Raw genomic sequence first — 18,991 nt, 5'->3', positions numbered from 1 at the left:
GTGACACTAACAGACCTTTAGCAGCTAGCGGCTAACCCTTCCTCCATACAGTCTGTTTCTCATCATGGGGACCGAGCTTTACTATAAACACACCGCGGTCACACTTCTTCTCCCGGCTGTCGTGTCTTCACCGCCGGGTTCATCCTTTTCCTTCTCCACTGTCGGGACAACTTTGAACGTGTTTGGCAGGACGGACGCTGGGTGACATCCACTTTGCAGAAACCAGGAAGAGTAGTGGAGAGACGGCAGGAAGGCGGTCCGAACAAAAGGCCGCAGTGCAGCGCTCCGCCAGCAGGGGGAGACACAGTGCAGCGCCCCGCCAACAGGGGGAGACACACACAGTGCAGGGCTCCGCCAGCAGGGGGCGACACACACACGCCGAGGAATAATGAGAAGTAACAGAGTACTTTTACTCAAGAATTACCCTGCAAATTAATTCTATTATTTCCAAATTTATTCCCAATGTAGATGAGAAATGCTCTTTTTGTAATATTAAGGTAGAATCCTATATTTGACAAGCTATTCTGTATTGTTTATTAATGAATGTTTTTCTGTTTTTATATGTCCATTTCAGTTTCACACTTTTTTTGTAATAAATCCTGATCAACTACAACACCTGCCTGTTCCTCTCCTCCTGTGTGCAGATCATGAATTAATATTTGGTAAAACAAAACATCTATAACTGGATGCTTGTATATTAACAGATAATGAATGAATATATATAGAAAATATTTCTTAATTACAGTAAGTTAGAATTATTGACTACTATTATACATTAATAAACACTTGAATGTCGTTATGTCTGCTTATAACAACATTAGTGTCCTAACACAATTTATTAAATGTTTAAATAGTGCTTACAGATGCATTGGAAGTCCCCATATTTAGCATTTATAAGTAGCATATACACAGTTATGTCATGTTTATAACACACTATAATGTAGTTGTACAAATATTTAAATGTTTATTAATGCACTTGTAAATTACTACCTCCTCCTGTGTGCAGATAATGAATGAATATATGGTAAAACACAGTTGTAACAATTTAAAATATCTTTTAATATATGATAAGTGAGAATTATTGACTAATAAAATATGTCTGCTTATAACACAATTTATTAAATGTTTAAATAGTGCATATAAACAGTTGATTAATGGTTTAAAAGTTAACACTATTATTTAGTTGTAAGCACATATACATGTTTATTAATATATTTGTCTATTACCATTTTCTCCTCTTGTTGGAATCTATAACAGGATACTAGTATATTAACAGATAATTAATGAATATATCATAAAACACAGTTGTAACAATAGGCTATAAAATATCTCTTAATACACGGTAAGTTAGAATTGTTGACTAAAACTACACATTAATAATGGCTTAAAATATCCCTATATCTGCTGCTTAATGTTTACATAGTGCTTACAAATGCACTGGAAGTCCCCATATTTATTGTATCTAATGTCCCTTATGTCTACTTATAACATTTGTGCACTAACACAAAAATGTTTAATTAGTGCTTATGTATGCTAAGTAGAGGGACGTTAAGTTACAGTAAGTGTTGCCTTTCTGGAGAGAAATGTCACTGACAGCTGTCAAATATTTAAATATTCAAATGTAGATGATGGTGAGACAGCTCCAGAAAAAATAGGTGTTAAAACATTGCTGTCGCTCTGTGAACTTCAACAGGCTGCTGCTTTCTAAGGCTGTAGTTTGAGTGACATTCAATGGTGCATATTGTATCATGCATATTTATTTCTTGTATACTAGCTGTGAAAAACAAGTGGTGTCCCAAGTGGTGTTTTTACAGAGGGATAGTTTGCTGTATAGTTTTTTATTTACCACGTTCACCCTTACACTGCATTTTTCAACTGTACTGCTGTGTCAATTTGAATATCTTCCAAGGGGGAACATCTTATCTTGCATATCTTACTTTGACATTTAGATTTATATAACTTTGTATGTAGCTTCTTGTTAATACTGTAACTGTCCATATTGTATGTAAACATACCTGTGTGATAGTGAATTCAGTGCTAACTAGATCAAAAACTACTCCTCACCCAACCAATAACTGGTTAAAAAAATCAAGTAAAATTTGATTGATTTAAAAGTATTAATACAACTGTCATACAGTAGATAGCTAAAACACAATGACCAATATTCAGTAATCAGTAATCACTATTTAGTAGTATTTATGTAGACCACATTAACATGTTTACTAAAATCAGATTACAATCCTTATAAAAGACAGATCATGAGATTTATCTCATGCAAACTGTGTGGGACATTATCTTAGCAACATAGGAAAGAAAAAAAAGACAAAAGGGGCTCTCACATTAATAGAATAGTTTATTTCAGAGGAACATAACAGCATAGCGAAGTTCTCATCTGCTCAGTTAATTACATCCAAAGGGGGCGAGAAATAACGACGTCTTCAGAGAGGGAATGAATGACGGGGAAGAAAATCTGGAAGAAAAAAAACACAAAAAACACCAATTATAAGACATATGAACATTACTTTGAAGTACAAAAGCTTTTCATTTATTGGAGTAACTCTACTTGTATGGTGTGTCTTGCATCGTATATGAGGTATTGGCTTTTTAATGCTCTGTACGTACTAAATATGTATTCTGGAGGTTGCTGATTAGCCCCTGTGAACTCTTCTGTTAAGATACTTCCATTTCCTACTGCTTGAAATAACAAAGAAAAGGTTGAACGGTTGAAGACTCACGTGGTTTACTCCCCAGTGGGCCGCACGCTCTCGAAGATGCCGGCTTCCCTCATGCCTTTGAAGTCTTTTGCGGCGTCGTACGTCTTGTAGAAGTCAGCGTAGGCCTGTTTCCTGGGCTCTGTCACCAGGTACTGCGGGAAACAAAAGACGTGTCTGGTTCAACATTTCAAAACCGCAACAGAAAGCTGAGTGTCAAGATGTTATCGACAGTCCTAAGAGAAACCGTCAGCGTTAAAGGAGCAGTGTGTATAATTTAGTGGAATCTAGTGAGACGGACTGTGTTTTAATTACTTTATAATCACCTGAAAATAAGAATCACTGTGTTTTCGTTACCTTAGCATGAGCTCTTTAAATCATATTTCTTAAGTAACTCAGAACGGACCAACCAAACATGCTCTAGAGAGGGTTTTAGTGAGTTTCACTGCCACTGTAGTTTCTCCTACATGCTTAGAAGGGGAGGGGAGGTATCCACCACTAGATGCCACTACATCCTATCCAATAAAAGATCCACAGCTGATCATAGGATCTGACACTGACTATTTTTAGTAAAAGTAAAGCAGCGTTCCCCCTTCATGACGTTGGTTTGTGTTGACAGGGTGAACAGAAGATCAGAAATATTTTCCTTTAGACAGGATTCAACACTTCTGTTAATTATTGCCTTCAAAATTACTTAAATTTGCAGCACTTTGGTAGCCATATTGCCACATAATCACAACGTCCCTGGTTTGACTCCAGCAAGGGACCTTTGTTGCATTTCATTCCCCTCCCTCACTCTCTGTTTCCTTTATGCCAGCTACTTTGAGAATAAAAGGCAAAAAATCCCCCAAAACATAATATATATTAAAAAATACTTAAACATTGCAGGGCTTTTTCATTGTTTATGAGGACTAATAAATTGGCACCATATATAATTGTTGTCCTTAAAGTAGAATTAATCTTTCAAAAGGTTAAGACTTTGATCTTAAATGTTAACACCATCATCATCATCATCATGTCTGCACAGTGTCTTTTAAATCATAACTGAGGTCGTATGGATGTGTCTGCGTGCTGTTCTCACCTTGTACGAGAGAGCGAGACCCAAGGAGACGATGAAAGCAGCGGGGATGTGAATCCTCAGGCGCTTGGCCAGCATCCCTCTCATCACAGGCTTTGGCAGAGACATGATGGATTCCCTGCAGAACACAAAAATCAAACTCAGTGTTATTATTGGGAAGATCAGTGTAGTCGTAATTTAAACCACACAATATGACTTATTATACACAATTACTGCACGAGAACTGCAACTAACTAATTAAGGATTAATCTGCCAACTACCTGCTCAATGAATCACTTAGTCTACGAAATGTTAAGTTCTCAGAGGCCTCAGTGTTTATCTCCTCCATCATTGTTTTACATCACATGATTATAGATTCACAGTTTCTCCTTCATCACAGCTGTTCACAGTAATATTAATTACACACTGCATCATTGAATTGTGCAGACTACAGGTAGGGGAGGTTGTGAATGTCCTGAGATCTTTGTGTCAACATAGACAATACCAAAAAATGCAATTTTCAGATCACAGGAAAATAATAAATAAAAACATATGTTGAAATCAGATGAGCAAAATCTTTAAAATTGTGCCAACAATCATTTCTTGAATTAGATTCTGATGATAGTGTCTAAAATTTAGTTTTACCCTGACTGTAAATGAAGATTAAATGAACCCTTAAATTTTGGCCAAACCAATGTGAAAGTGGGCTGTAATTTTATGAATAGTTGCTTATCACTATGTGGCTTTTACAGTTTAACAGTCTAATCATGGTGCATAATTTTTTTAAATTAGAAAATATTAAGTAGAAAGCTGACAGTAAAGGAGGAGGGAAAAATGGAGGGATGACATTGCTCCCAACATTGCTTGGTCAACCTCCAAAAACCATGTGACATTATTTCCTTAACATATATAATAATATAATATTCCAGCTGACTGAAAATATCAATGAATACAACATGATAATATGTTGACTGATAATAGGTCCTGCATATATCAGGAATTTCAGCTCTATTATCCCAGGAAAAAACATTGAACAATATAATACAGTATATACCATGAACATATTGACAGGTCAGGTGCTCCATATACAAACCTGCTGTGTGTAAATTACAGTATCTACTATCAGAGAGATCAACATTTGTGACCCAATCTGAGTTTTACAAGGTCACAATATTTTAAATCTGTCTCATACCAGCAGTCAGGTTTTCCTCTCTGTAATCATTCCTCCTGTTCATACGGACTATTAAAAGATCTCCTTCAAATGTGCTTTCAATGTAAAGTGATGGAGGATAAAATCCACAGTCATATAAAAGTAGATGATCAGCTTCTATTCAGCTTCATCAGTGTGAGTTAGTCATATCAAGTGATATCTGACACATTTACAGTCTTTTCAGCATCAGATTCCCTCTTAGTGTTTCCCTGTTGAGCTGTGGTGGAAGTATAGTAACAAAAAGACTTTGGTACTAAAAACACTGTAACGTTGAAACATAGAAGATGAAGATTTGACTCATTCAGACGACTGAAGCTTCATATTAGCTTCAGATCAACTTTTAAATCCATGTTTACACAGAAGGAGGACTGTGGGTTTAGTCCTCCATCACTTCCATTGTAAACATTATGAAGGATCTTCTAATGGTCAGTATGAACAGGAGGAATGATTACAGCAATAAAAACACACTTAATGTTCATTTAGACTCCTGACTGGTGTTTTAAGACACATTTAAAATATTGTGACCTTTCTTATCAGGCCTCTTTGATAGGAAATACTGTCATTAACACACTTTTAAATACTACAGAAGCCCCATATTCAGTACCACCTGACGAATTACAGTTCAGGGAAAAAATATCTAAAATTCCAGTCTGGTGAAACATCAGCTCTGATCTAAAGCACATTTAAAATTAACCAACTTGCTCTCAAAACACTGATTTTTCTTTTGAGCCACTTCCTTCACACATGTAGAGGATCGTGTCCTAGTCAAAATTCAAGGTTGTAAAAAAAATACTGATAACCCCAGCTTACATCTACCACCTAACTATTTACATTTACTATATTTAAATATAACGTTAATGTATTTATTGTGCAGTAAAGTGTGTGAACGTGTGTGTCATTGTGTCCCTGAAGGCTGGTCAGCTGCCAGGACTGAAGCTACGTGTGACCTCTGAGCAGCAGAATAACACTGACTGTCCTGCTTTATATTCATGTATCTAACATTATTACATATACACATTATTACAGGATATTTAGGGGGATATTTGAAAATATTCACAACAAGGAAATATAAGCTTAACATCATATATTAGATATTAGACAAGGAAAAGGAGGCTTCACCTGTGCGGGTTATAACAGTTTATCCGCTCTATAATAACATTAATATAAGCATTAAATGGTTAATGTTATTCAGTGTAATAAAGGAGCATTTTACTATTTTTATTCAGATGCGTGTTACTAGCCGGTTAGCTCCATGCTAAGCTAATATCAGCTAACAGCAAAGATATTAGAAATAAAAAACGCCATTTACTGCAGAATGTATATCAAACCAAGGAGCTGTTATTCATATGACAGGGCTAATGTTATAATATTAGCTCTACATGCTCGTTTTAAGCAGTTTTTAGACGCACAAGTACTCACAGGTTTAACTCACGACCTTCACAGAGAAGCGGAAGAGCTGCTACTGATCTGCTACAGGAGCCGGAGAGGGACAAAAGTAGAAGCTGCGAAAGCGAAAAAAAGGGCGGATGAGGTCAGAGACTGCAGGGCCGCGCTTCACCATGCGGTAACTGTGTGGGACCCCCAGATAGAGGGGCCCCAAAACAACTACAGATATACAATTAATCAATCAAACTTTATATATACAGCACCTTCTTAGCAGTAGTTATATGTAGCTAATGTATTTGTCCCAGTGGGGAAATTGGATTGCAGCATTATCACTGGCATTTAAACAAAAGAAAAGAAAAAACAACATACGATAAAGACAATTTAGGACACACAACATGAAACTTCACATCACGGCTTACAGCATTATTAAAAACATAAATGGCTAAGATTTGAAGAAAAAAATAATAATAATAATTTGAGACCATATCAAGTAAGAAATAAAAATGATGAAAATGTATTTAAATAAAATTGATTTAAAAGTGACAGTAATGTAATAATGGTGAAATAGAGTGAAATAAAAACTAGATTAAAAAAGAGGGAAAATAGATTATTATTATTATTATTAGTAGTAGTAGTAGTAGTAGTAGTAGTTAGGGTTAGTAGTATTATAGTATTATTATTATTATTATTATTATTATTATTATTATTATTATTATGTGTTTTTAAAATATTTTAACCCTGATCCAGACTAGAAATGGTATTACTGGAGTCTGTAGACTTTCACACATATAACATTTCACACACAAATACAGTTTTAGCTCCACAGTGTAAAGACAAGCAGCAGTTTGCGGCCTACACAAGTTGTAGTTACACAGTTTGACCAGCAGATGGCGGCAGAGCAACACTGAACTGACCTCGTAGATCTCCCTCAGAGGTTTTTAAGGATCTGAGATGCACTTTGTACAGTTAAATTATACCATATTTTTTCAATTTTCAAGTTTGAATGCACTATATGCAGAAAACATAATTACACTGTATGTTTGCTTGTATATAATATTTTCCTTTTCGCCTTTGTGGTTTTAAATCAATGACCAGAGATGTACAACTCTGAGACATTACTCTGGTCCAGGTCTGTCTTAGTCAGCAGTGGATAGATAAGAGAATAAAAATCACCACTCAGAGCAGCTTTATTAAAATGTTTTATTGAACAAATACTGCAGACTGTTTACAATTGAATGGACAAGCTTTGCTACACGTGCACAGTAAATTAAAGAAAAGAGTTTAAACCTGAAAAAAAGAAAAATATGTTAATGTTTGCAGCATCTTGAAGCAACACAGAGCAACATACAATAAACTGTAACACAGAGCAAAGATGCAGTTTTACACTCAACATTTTCTTCCCATAAAGTGCTTTTTAAAATTGTTTTTAACAAAGATGAAGTACAGACTTTTTTACTTTGACCTAGAAAATCGTGGCGACTTCGGTATTTTAAAAACAACTGGAAAGAATTTATTTACATATACAAAACTGTACTGAGAGCTATTGGAAGGAGAATGATGCATCATATCCAAAAAATAACTGATATCACATGAAAACTTCTCTGAATGTCAGATTCTGGACGAGCAACTCCGATTTTTGCATGATGAAGATTAATAAATGTTTTTTTTTAAAGTATTGTAAACCAAAAGCTGGCTCCTGAACCCAAAGAGGAACAAGTGTAATTCTTTAATATGTTGGTGGATCATCTAGTTTACTTTTTGCAGCATTGTATTCATGTGCTCCATTAAAAAACTGAACAGCTGATCTGTGAGCAGGAGGAGCAAAGCTGTGATTTACCTCCGCTGTCTGAACGTATGAGAGACAGTTTTCATTCTGTTGTTTTCAGTTTATTTCGTTTTTTGACCCCAAAATCTTTAAGAACATGTGATTTACATTCAAAAACATGTCAACCTATCTGTCCTGGTGAGAAAACTGCACTGTTGTCGCCTTTAATGCCAGTTTTTTACACATCTAAGACCCCTTAACTGACAAAAGATAAGTAGACCACAGACCCCCATCTGATAAGATTTTTGCTTTTAGATGTTTTATTACTGAAAGTGTTTGAAACACATGACCAACATATTCAGACATCCGGTCATTGTGTTACTTTATGGGTGAAATTACAGATAACTAAAGAAGTGAAAGTGAAAGAAATGATTCCCCTTTTTGCTGGTGACCACTAGAACCGTCTCAAGGACTCCTTGTGGGTCATTGGACCACACTTTGAGAACCACACACATCACACCTCTACTGGAGTCTGGACTCTCTGTTGACCACTAATATAATGTCACCATTTAAGTTGATATTGTGACAGTTACTGATCAGCATTATCATTCAGTTGGAGTCGTGCTTCTGTCCACCTGCAAAATGGAAGTCCAATATTCACTTTCTTTTAACTCTTTAAATGAAGCAAATGTAAATAATTGAATGGCTGTTGCTGGAAAACATGCCAACTATAAATGGTATCAAAAACAGGGTTTGATTTGATAAAGATGTGAAGGATTTAAAACAACTTGAACCTTCAAAAACTGTTTTTTTTTTTTTGGTCAGTTGGGAGAAGAAACAAGTTCTCAACTCTGACATATCATCATCTTTTACGTTGGTATGTTGAACTGGGAGCAAGTCTATGTTCCCCCAGTTTAATAATAAAATAAAGAATTTCATTGTCTTTCAAGCATTTTCATAGATGAAAAACAACACCATGTAATGTGCATCAGGGAATGGTCATACCTGTCCTGTGGGAGTGTCGGCCTGAGGAAACATAGGGCCACATTTTGATGGGAGGAACATTTCTTAGAAAAGGGGAAGTATAGTTCTGCTGACCCCCGTTGAACTCACATTAGCAAATATTTCCTTATTTCCACATCCAGCAGTTACTCATCAACATTATCATTCATTAGGAGTCATGTTTTTTGTCTCTTTTAGCTCTGTTTTTACTCTTTTACCAGAACAGTAAAGTTGCAGCCGGACAGCTAAACAATGAGCTGAAACTCACTATAAAGCTCCATAAAGCCGAGGAGGAGCTGCAGAGTCACTGTGTGTTTGACACTTTTGATAAATCTTTAACACATGCAAGTCATCGTCATGTTAACACTGACTATCACCACTTTAAAAGCAAATATTAATCTGGGTGTTATTTGGTTTTGCTTCATCACACATTTAATATCTGAGCCATGTGTGTTTCTGGCTCTTAAGCTTTTTTTTTCTCCCATTAAAGAAAAACACGTTTATTCTTCTGGAGCAGGTTAATAAATGACACAAGCACCTTTTAATCAAAGACTGTCACTCACTGCTTTAACTCGCACACTTCAGTCCAGTTTTCACACTAAACCTTAACTGCTAATGACACATGAGCTGTAACGTTACATTACCTGACACGTAAAGTACACCTCGTAATCTCACTTATAGTTCTACATGTATGTGAGTGTGTGCATATATATAAGAGAGAGATATGAGACAGAAAACAGCTCAGATGATAACTGATAAATGCAACCCATTGAAAAATACAGTCGTGATCTGTAACTCATTTGATGCTTGTATCAGAGCCTGTGTGTTTGTGTGTGTGTGTGTGTGTGTGTGTGTGTGTGTGTGTGTGTGTGTGTGTGTGTGTGTGTGCCAGGAGAAAATGTAGACTCCAACAAGAAACAAGAAAATAATCATGTTGTTTGGATTAAGAAGATAATTAAAGCAACATTTCTCCATTTCTCAGCATTCGGTTGAATCAAAGTCTCTGCTTTTGCTTTTTTTTTTTTTCTTCGTCTTTTAAAAAATGATTTTTCCTTATTTTCTACCCAACATAAAGCAGCTGAAAAGTGACGATTTTTATGCTATTTTACTTTTTCATCTTTTCAAAATCTGTCTTTTTTTATTTCAGCATTCGGAAATACAGAGTAGATGTTATAATATGTTCAAGATTGAAGTGATGACAGGTCCATCCTCTGGCTTTGGGCACACAATCTGATTACTAACACGTCCAAAAATTCAGTCTGCTTTGCGGTTATTGTTCCCTTCCCTTGACTGATTGAAACCAGGACGTCCAATGTCTCTCTTTCAGATTATCTCCAAATTTTCCATTTATTATATACACGTTTTATTTGTTAACAATATACACAGTAAGGCATTTTGTCCTTTGCCCACTTTGTCTTTTCTCACACGTCCAAAAATCACAATCAGCTTGGTGTCTTTGAGTTTGAACACAGCATGGTCCTGGGTTGGACATTTATTTGTCCAGTGGCCTGTTGGCTCCCTCACTGGGACTCCACCAGTCCTCCCACTGCAACAAAACCAGAGACCCCGAGACCCAGAGACCCGACCCAGAGACAGGGACACCAGAGGAGAATCACCTCCCGCTGGAGACTCTCCGCTGTGGCTCCTGATCTCATTCCAGCACATCAGTTTGTCGTTTTGGATGACTCGACACTTTTTCATGTGTTCTTGCACCACTTTAATGATCCGCTTGTGTAAGAAGTTGGATTAAAATGAACATTATCCATCTTTTATTCACTGGAACATCAATCTAAAGTTTTCCCATGTGTGTGTTCATGATAATCTTTGTTTGATTTTTAATTGTCTGTGAAACTCTGTGTTTCAGTTTTGCTTCTGGTAAGCTAGTTTATTACCGTAACCTTCATAAAAAGAAAGCAAAATAAAGCCAAAAAGTTAACATAAGCATCTTTAAAGGAGTCTTAGAAGTCTTCCACCTTGAAAACATTATCAGACTCATAATTGACAATTAATAAAAAAAGGTCAAAATTGACATCATCTTTTTTTCCTTTATTCCAGATATTCTTCCTTCTTGGCACAATCTTAAATTATCCACAAAGCAATATGACCACCAGCAGAGATGAGATCTGCTAACCTCGCTTCTTTCTAACTGCACACCTCCAGATTTCTGTCTTTTTTAAACTTGTAGTCTTCAGCCCTAACCGACACTGACTCAACTGATTATCACTCTAAGCAAAAAAAATTCAGCTTTTTTTTCACACATGCTGCAGTTCTCCCAAACACCTGGAAACAATGAACATCTGCAGAGTTCCTTTTTTTCCAAAAAACATTATCTGTCACATTTGGTTCGTATATATTTGCGTTCTCACGTCCTAATCTTTACCGACTCCTCTGTAAACTGACGGCAGCTGAAAAAGTCAACATCACTCCACCCTGAAACGCTGATGATGACATGATGCACCACTCCTTCCCTTCATGGCTGCCGCATCCATTTAAAAAAACTCCTCCAGGGTTCGTGTGAGCATCATATCTGCTCCAAAGTGTGTGATGATGTTAGAAAGACAGTCTTTCATGCAACAGAGAGGACAGCGTGGTATAATCTGCTGACAGAGTGATTACATTGTTATTGAAATCACTCCTGACACAATAAGTTAATAATAAAAAAAGAAGAATTAGCGTGTGATTGTTAGACGTTGGAGTTCTCCACACCATCAAGTACTGGATAAAAAAATGACAGGTCGATACGGTCGTGGCTACGAGCTGCAGAGGTATTTTGAAGTCTATGGAGCGCACGTTTAACTGAAGAGATGCTCATGAGTTTCACATCATCAGGAAAGCATTTAGGAGGGGGAGTCTGGAGCCGCTGGGATGTACCATCATGATACTGGAGGGTCCGAGGAGGAGGAAGAGGGTGTTAGAAGTTGTAGGGCCGCACCATCATGGAGGTGGAGCGCAGGGAGTAGCTGGGGCCTTTGAAGTGGTGCCACTTGATGCCGTTGAGCTTCCTGATGTTGTGGCCGACAACGTAGTACATACCGTTCAGGTTGGAGAAACCGCAGGCGTCAAACCACCAACCTAGAGAGAGGGAGAAGGAGAACGATGATTAGATTCAGATAAGTGAGAGTTTGGAAAGATAAGAGGGGATAAGGAAGATGAGTGAGGTGAGGCAGGATTATAGGAGGATGAAAGGAAGTGATAGGAGAGAGAGGGGAAAGGATGGAAAGGTGCAGTGGGAGAGAACGAGAAATTGAGAAAGTACAAACAGTTATAAAAGTTTAAAGCACACAACCTTCAAAATATGATCTCACTACTCTGGATGATGATCAATCTGTGAATCATTCTCTCTCATCTGTTTGTCTTCATATCTGTTTCTGTCGTTCCAGCAGTGGAAGGAAACTAAGCAGTAAACTAGATTAGTACTCAAGTACACTGCAAAAAACTGATGTCTCAAAAAACAACACACGTGACTGTGTTGATGGCATTTTGAGACATTGTGTAGATTTTAGCACAGAACGTGTACATTTCTTTGTTAACCCTCATAATCCAATAACTTAATTCTACTTTAAGTTTATTTTGTATTTTGACAGTTTTGAATGCAACTCTAACTTATAACAGAGTATTTCTACAGTGTGATAGTACAACTTTTACTGAAGTGAAATATCTGATTACTTCTTCTGATACTTCTTTGTCCTTGTCTAAGATATGAATCTGCATGCCTTCTATGTTTTATGTTTTTAGTTTGAGTTTTTATGTGTTTTTTTTAAGCTTGAACAAATGCTTTTAGACATTTTTATGGCATGTTAAGCTTTGAGTGAGTGTGTGTAGAAAACATTGGCTTTTCTGTCTGTTTAATATGTACTAGTTTGATCTGACTTGTTTTTTAAATTATGATGTGCTGAATCTCCTGTCTGCATAACAAATTCACCCTTCAGGTATTAATAAAGAAACCTTAAACCTTGAACTATATGGTAAATGGACTGTACTTATATAGCGCCTTTTCTAGTCTTTACGACCACTCAAAGTTTACACTACATTTCATTCACCACATTCATACACTGATGACAGGAGCTACCACGCAGGGTGCCAACCTGCTCATCAGAGGAAGCTAACCATTCATACATATTCATACACCATTGGCGCAGCAACGGGAGCAATTTGGGGTTAAGTGTCTTGCCCAAGGACACGTCGACATGTGGACTGGAGGAGCTGGGAATTGAACTGCCAATCTTCCAATTGGAGGATGACTGCTCTACCTCCTGAGCCACAGACACCCATAACTTTTTCCATCTGATTGTCTCGGTCACTGTCTCTATTTCCTCATCCTTATTTATTCTTTTACTTTCTGAACTCAAAAACAGCTTCAACAGACTTCTAACAATCAACAAGTTCTCATACCTTAATGACAAAGCGTGCTGTTTTTCAGCAGCTTAAAATAATCACTTTTAAGATTTTAATGATACTTTTAAGAGACTCACCAAATCCTGACAACATCAGCAACAAACCTGAACTCATGTCTAGTTTTCTGTGTATATTATTGTATCATGCACCATATTTTATTTTGCTTTTTATCCTTTGCTTTATTGTATTTATTATACGGCTGTACTGTGATACTTTCATCGGACAGTTGTTTTAGCCTGTCTATGTATATTAAACATCTGTCCCTATTAAATGAACCATAATAATAATAAGAACATTTATATAATAATGCCACATAATACGGCCACCTCTATGATTAAGATTTGGTAAAATATAGGCAATTAAAACTACTATATGTGGTTAAAATTAAAGTTAAAGTAGGATCAGTGTCTTGCTTTAAAGAAACATCGTCTGTTAGCAGGAGACAATCATCTCCGATCTCATTTCTACGATGTTTTGCAGCTCTATAAAAACTTCATTATTCACATTACCACAAGAGGAAAAAAGTAAACATAGTTAGTTTGAAACACTGTTACATAAAACCGCTGATTTATCTCTGGTGAGGGTTTTCCTAACATCGTAACTCGACTGTAAACATCGCAGCAGAATGAAGTGATAAAATTACACTTTGAGTTTGGGCTCATGACACAATTAGAGGACGTGTAGCAATACATTTTTAAATCAGTATGATTTCTCATTATTGGCATATTTGAGTGTAATTTTCATAGTTAGACCTCAGTTTCTTCCTCAGGGGAAAGCTGGATCAGTGTGCAGCTGCTTTTGTGTTCCAATCTTTTGTTTTTGTAAATAACCCAACACTATTTCTCTCCTTTACTTTTGTCCTCAAGCTCTGTCTCCAGATCTTTTCTTCATCCCCTCTTCATCCATTTCTCTCTCTCTCTCTCTCTGTTTTTCCCTTTTCATCTATGTCACTCTACTTTTGTGGGTTTTTTATCCCCTGTTAAATTGCAGTGATTTTAGTTGACTCACTGACTAATGGTGACTATCAGAGTCTTTTCCTCAGAGAGTTCGGGGGTTTTGCGGGAATGATTAAGTTAATCAGCGATCACGACCCGTCGAGGGGGGGGAGGGGAGGCTGCTACGACTAAACAGCTGTTTGTCTTGGCTCTTCGGGAAAATACCTCATAAAAATCTGCATCTTTGGAATCGCAACTCTGCGTGAAGTATTTGCTGATGATGTGAGATTTATGACAGAGAAGAATCATTTAACAAGGATTTAATAAAGTCTCATTCGGAGCTGCAACAACAAAAAAACTACTTTGAACAATTCTTTTACTAGTTTTTGTGGGTTGCAGCTTCTCCAATGTGAGGATTTTAAGCTTTTCTGTGTTAAACATGGCAGTAAACTGAATATCTTTAGATTTTAGACTCTTGATCAGACAAAAAAAGACATTTGAAGACATCACAATGGGGTCTAAGAAATTATAACAGACATTTTTCTCCATTTTATAGACAAAATGACTAATTGATGATAATTGTGAGTTTTCGTCAAAGGAAACACTGTTATCATTTATGTGGATCCAACCTGTGAAATTATATTTTAATAGAAATGTGTTTCTTTCCATTCTGTGAATTAGAAAATGGGCTTATTTTAGATAGATTGATACTGTATTGATCTCGTCAACAACAAGATGCAGAAGATTTCATCACACTATGAGTCAGTAGTAAAAATACAATTGAATTTAAGAGACACATTTGACACAGATCCTTCTCCTTACTTTCATAGCTCTTAATGATCAGACTCCATCATATCTTAAAGAGCTCATAGTACCTTATGTAGCTACCAGAACACTGCGCTCCCAGCATGCAGGCCTACTGCTGGTTCCAGATTCAGTCCGAGGGGCAGACACCCTCTCTACATTTAAGAGTAGGCTTAAAACTTTCCTTTTTGATAAAGCTTATAGTTAGGGCTCCAGCTCCTAGTTTATGCTGCTATAGGCTTAGACTGCTGGGGGACTCCCACTCCCATGATGCACTGAGCTCCTTTCTCCTCCTCTCTCTCTCTATCCATCCATCTATATCCATTAACATTGATGTACTATTAATGCATTCAATAACCTAAACTTCTTCCCTGGAGTTGTCTGTGCTTTCTCGTCTCACAGGTAATCTGGGCCTGTAGACGTCCGGATGACAGATTCCAGTCCCGGACCTTCTAGCTTCAATGTTTATTTTCTATGTGCTTCTCCCTCCTATCCTTCCTCTCTCTCCTCTCTACCACACCTGGTCGAGGCAGATGGCCGCCCACTTTGAGTCTGGTTCTGAGGTTTCTTCCTGTTAAAAGGGAGTTTTTTCTTGCCACTGTCGCCAAGTGCTTGTTCATGTGGGAATGTTGAGTCTCTTTAAAATCAAACCTGAAGAGTTCGGTTTAGACCTGTTCTATGTGTAAAGGGCCTTGAGATGACTTTGTTGTGATTTCGCGCTATATAAATAAAGATTGATTGATTGATTGAGTTTGTCATTAAAATATCATAACTTGACATGAAGCAGCTGTAAAGCAGAGACGTTACCTCCGGTGAGCATCAGGGCACATTTGCAGTGGTCACAGTTGTCGTTGTCGTGGTCTCGGGTGCTGAAGCCGGTCCCCTGGGTGGCCAGGCTGCTCTGCCTCCCTACTGTACCGCGGTAACCTCTCAGATACAACCTGAGACAGAGACGACACATCATGACTTACAGGCTGCGTGACTAAAACACTGATGCATGTGGAGCTGTGTTGAAAAGAGTATCATTATGTGGAAGTGAATGTACATACATCCACTAGCCGGTTTATTAGGAACACATGTGCAAGCTAATGCAATCCAATACAACAGCTCTGCCATAAATTGAAGTTTTACAAAGTTTATACATTTTCAGTTTTTGTTAACAATATCATAAAGGTGATAATTCTACTATATGTTTATTATTGAGCTTGCAATGGGTTGTGGTGTAGTGGAGTGCATTATATTTAAAAGTGTATGTAAATGAGTTGGATGGACAAACAAGAATGACCTCAAGCAAAGGAAGGAAGGGAGGAAGATGGAATGAAGGGAGGGAAGAAGGAAGGATGCAAGGGAGGAAGAAGGAAGGAAAGGAGGAAGGAAGGTAGGAAGACGGAAGAAAAGGAGGGAGGAAGGAAGGAACGGAGGGAGGAAGGAAGGAACGGAGGAAGATGGAATGAAGGGAGGGAAGAAGGAAGGATAGAAGGGAGGAAGAAGGAAGGAAAGGAGGGAGGGAGGAAGGAACGGACGAAGAAGGAAGGAAAGGAGGGAGGAAGGAAGGAAGGAGGGAGAAAGGGAAAGAGGAAAGAAGGAAGGAGGAAGGAAGGAAGGAGGGAGGAAGGAAGGACAGAAGGAAGGAAGAAAGGGGGATGAGGAAGGAAAGAAGCAAGGGAGGAAAGAGAGGAGGGAGGGAGGAAGGACGGACGGACGGAAGGAAGGAAGGAAGGGAGGAAAGAAGGAATGTATTTAATTCAGTTGATTGCAATGTGCAACCTCACCACTAGATGTCACTAAATCCCACACACTGCACCTCTAATCAAGGTTCTGAATAACAAACATAATACCGCCTAGATTACAATCAAAAGTGGCGTTTGATATGCAACATTTCTGTATTTCGAAGAGAAGGACGAAGATGATGATAAAGAGGAGGTTGCATAGGGGAAGGAATGTAACACTGAACACATCCTGAGTCCTGCATGTGGTTTAGTTTAGGCACCAGGTTTAAGTTTAACTTGACAGGCTACTTAAAGTGTATATAAAGACTGTTATATGTTATATGTGTGTATTAGTTACCTGTACTGCTGCCTCTCACTGGCCAGCGTGAATCTGTCGTACTGAGCGTGGGCGACGTTTCCCTCCCAGTCCTTCAGCTCTATTCTCAGAGAGTACTGGCTCTGACTGGTCAGCAGGTACAACACTTCATTACCCAACCAGTGCTCTCCGAACACGTCTCCAAAGCCCTGCAGGAAGGGAGGGAGAGAAGTATGATTATAGTTAGATATTATTATTCTAACCTTTATTTTGATCGATGGCTCTCGGGAGACCAACTGACCATTTTGTACTCCCTCCAGCTCCTCTGGAAGTCCACGCTGCCGTTAAATCGCCGCTGGAAGACCGTCCAGCCTCCTCCGCTCGTCTCCATGTCACAGTACACCTACAAGCACAATACGCATTAATCCATATTTCTGAGAACGTGCCAGACAGATAGTTTTCATTATTTTGAAACTCAACTTTGGCATCAGTCTGTCATTTTACAAACTCCAGACTCCTGTATCAGTGAGAGCAGAGAGTCCAAATAAGCTTTAAAATTTACTTTGAACTGATTCAAACCAACGGACACATACTTGTAATAATCCTTGACTATTTAAATAGTTTCATAAGGTGACTGGTGACAAATAAATGTAGGAATAAACTGCATATTAGCATCTTGTCCTGACTTTACTGTTTTGGTATTTTCTGAAGTTTTATAAATAACTTTTAAACTGAAAAGCTGATTGTTGGTTCTTCCTTCCTCCCTCCTTTCCTTCCTTCCTCCCTCCCTCCCTCCTTTCCTTCCTTCTTCCTTCCTCCCTCCCTCGTTTCCTTCTTTCCTTCCTCCCTCCCTCCTTGCTCCTTTCCTTCCTTCCTCCCTCCTTCCTTCTTTCCTTCCTTCCTCCTTCCTTCCTCCCTCCTTCCACTGGAGGAAGGAGGGAGGGTTAAATGAACACGTGATTCAAACCAACGGACACAATACCGATTACAAAATAAATCTACTTGTAATAATCCTTGATTATTTAAATAGTTTCATAAGGTGACTGATAGGATTTATGCTGAATATAAGGACAAATAAATTAGCAATATATATGCATATTAGCATCTTGTCCTGACTTTACTGTTTTGGTATTTTTAAATAACTTTTAAACTGAAAAGCTGATTGTTGGTTCAACAGAAACTCATCAGCGTCTCTAACATACTGAAGCACTCTGTCTGCCTCCGCCTACCAAACACATTTTAAAATGTACAATAATTGAAGTTAATTTGGTGTTATCAATCATTTTCAGACAGGGGTCACTTGTAAAGGTGGCTGCCCTTATTGTACTCTCATTATAATCCCTTCTACTTAGTTTCACAGTGTTGTTCCTTGGGTGGGGGATTAACTGTTCGACTCTGCTGACTGAGGGGAAAATTAAATTATACAAATTTAACTGCTTTTTGTTTTCTTATGAAATAGGCTGGCAACGAAACAAAACCCCCTTTAGTGAATAAGTGTCTTCTTAGGGGGAAAGTTTTATCACAAACATAGAAGATATATTTCTTTTTTGTCAGTATTTTCAATTCTCGAGATAATACTGTAATTTCTTGTTTTTAGGCTTTTCAGCTCAGTATTTATCAGGTTGACAGATTCCCCAAAAGTGGAACCCAGAAAGAACATAAAGTGTCTTTTCAACATTCTGACAAACACGTCAGCAAATG

General features: G+C 37.7%; 3 protein-coding genes across 3 annotated transcripts in view; all 3 read right to left on the bottom strand.

Annotated features, from left to right (window-relative positions):
• Positions 1 to 348, bottom strand: part of LOC133978024 (serine/threonine-protein kinase 4-like) — a 44,314-nt gene extending 43,966 nt beyond the window's left edge. The window contains exon 1 of the mRNA XM_062416349.1: positions 16 to 348. The gene's annotated coding sequence lies outside the window, so the exon portion shown is untranslated. The remainder of the gene's footprint in view (positions 1 to 15) is intronic.
• A 1,987-nt stretch (positions 349 to 2,335) lies between these two features.
• On the bottom strand, positions 2,336 to 6,455 carry LOC133978035 (cytochrome c oxidase subunit 6C-1). Its single transcript, XM_062416360.1, has 4 exons — positions 6,398 to 6,455; positions 3,793 to 3,907; positions 2,736 to 2,866; positions 2,336 to 2,470 (listed from the first exon to the last, which is right to left on the bottom strand). The coding sequence occupies exons 2-3, from the start codon at positions 3,895 to 3,897 to the stop codon at positions 2,741 to 2,743; spliced, it is 231 nt and encodes a 76-aa protein (XP_062272344.1). The 5' UTR covers positions 3,898 to 3,907; positions 6,398 to 6,455; the 3' UTR covers positions 2,336 to 2,470; positions 2,736 to 2,740.
• A 5,587-nt stretch (positions 6,456 to 12,042) lies between these two features.
• Positions 12,043 to 18,991, bottom strand: part of angpt4 (angiopoietin 4) — a 77,616-nt gene continuing 70,667 nt past the window's right edge. Inside the window, exons 7-10 of the mRNA XM_062416351.1 lie at positions 17,592 to 17,693; positions 17,333 to 17,499; positions 16,073 to 16,206; positions 12,043 to 12,203 (exon numbers count right to left, since the gene is read on the bottom strand). Coding sequence (XP_062272335.1) covers positions 12,043 to 12,203; positions 16,073 to 16,206; positions 17,333 to 17,499; positions 17,592 to 17,693 — 564 coding nt within the window. The remainder of the gene's footprint in view (positions 12,204 to 16,072; positions 16,207 to 17,332; positions 17,500 to 17,591; positions 17,694 to 18,991) is intronic.

This window comes from Scomber scombrus, chromosome 3 (assembly GCF_963691925.1).
Source record: "Scomber scombrus chromosome 3, fScoSco1.1, whole genome shotgun sequence".
Lineage (NCBI taxonomy): Eukaryota > Metazoa > Chordata > Actinopteri > Scombriformes > Scombridae > Scomber > Scomber scombrus.
The sequence above is the reverse complement of the archived record's forward strand: the minus strand, read 5'-3'. Positions and strand labels throughout refer to the sequence as shown.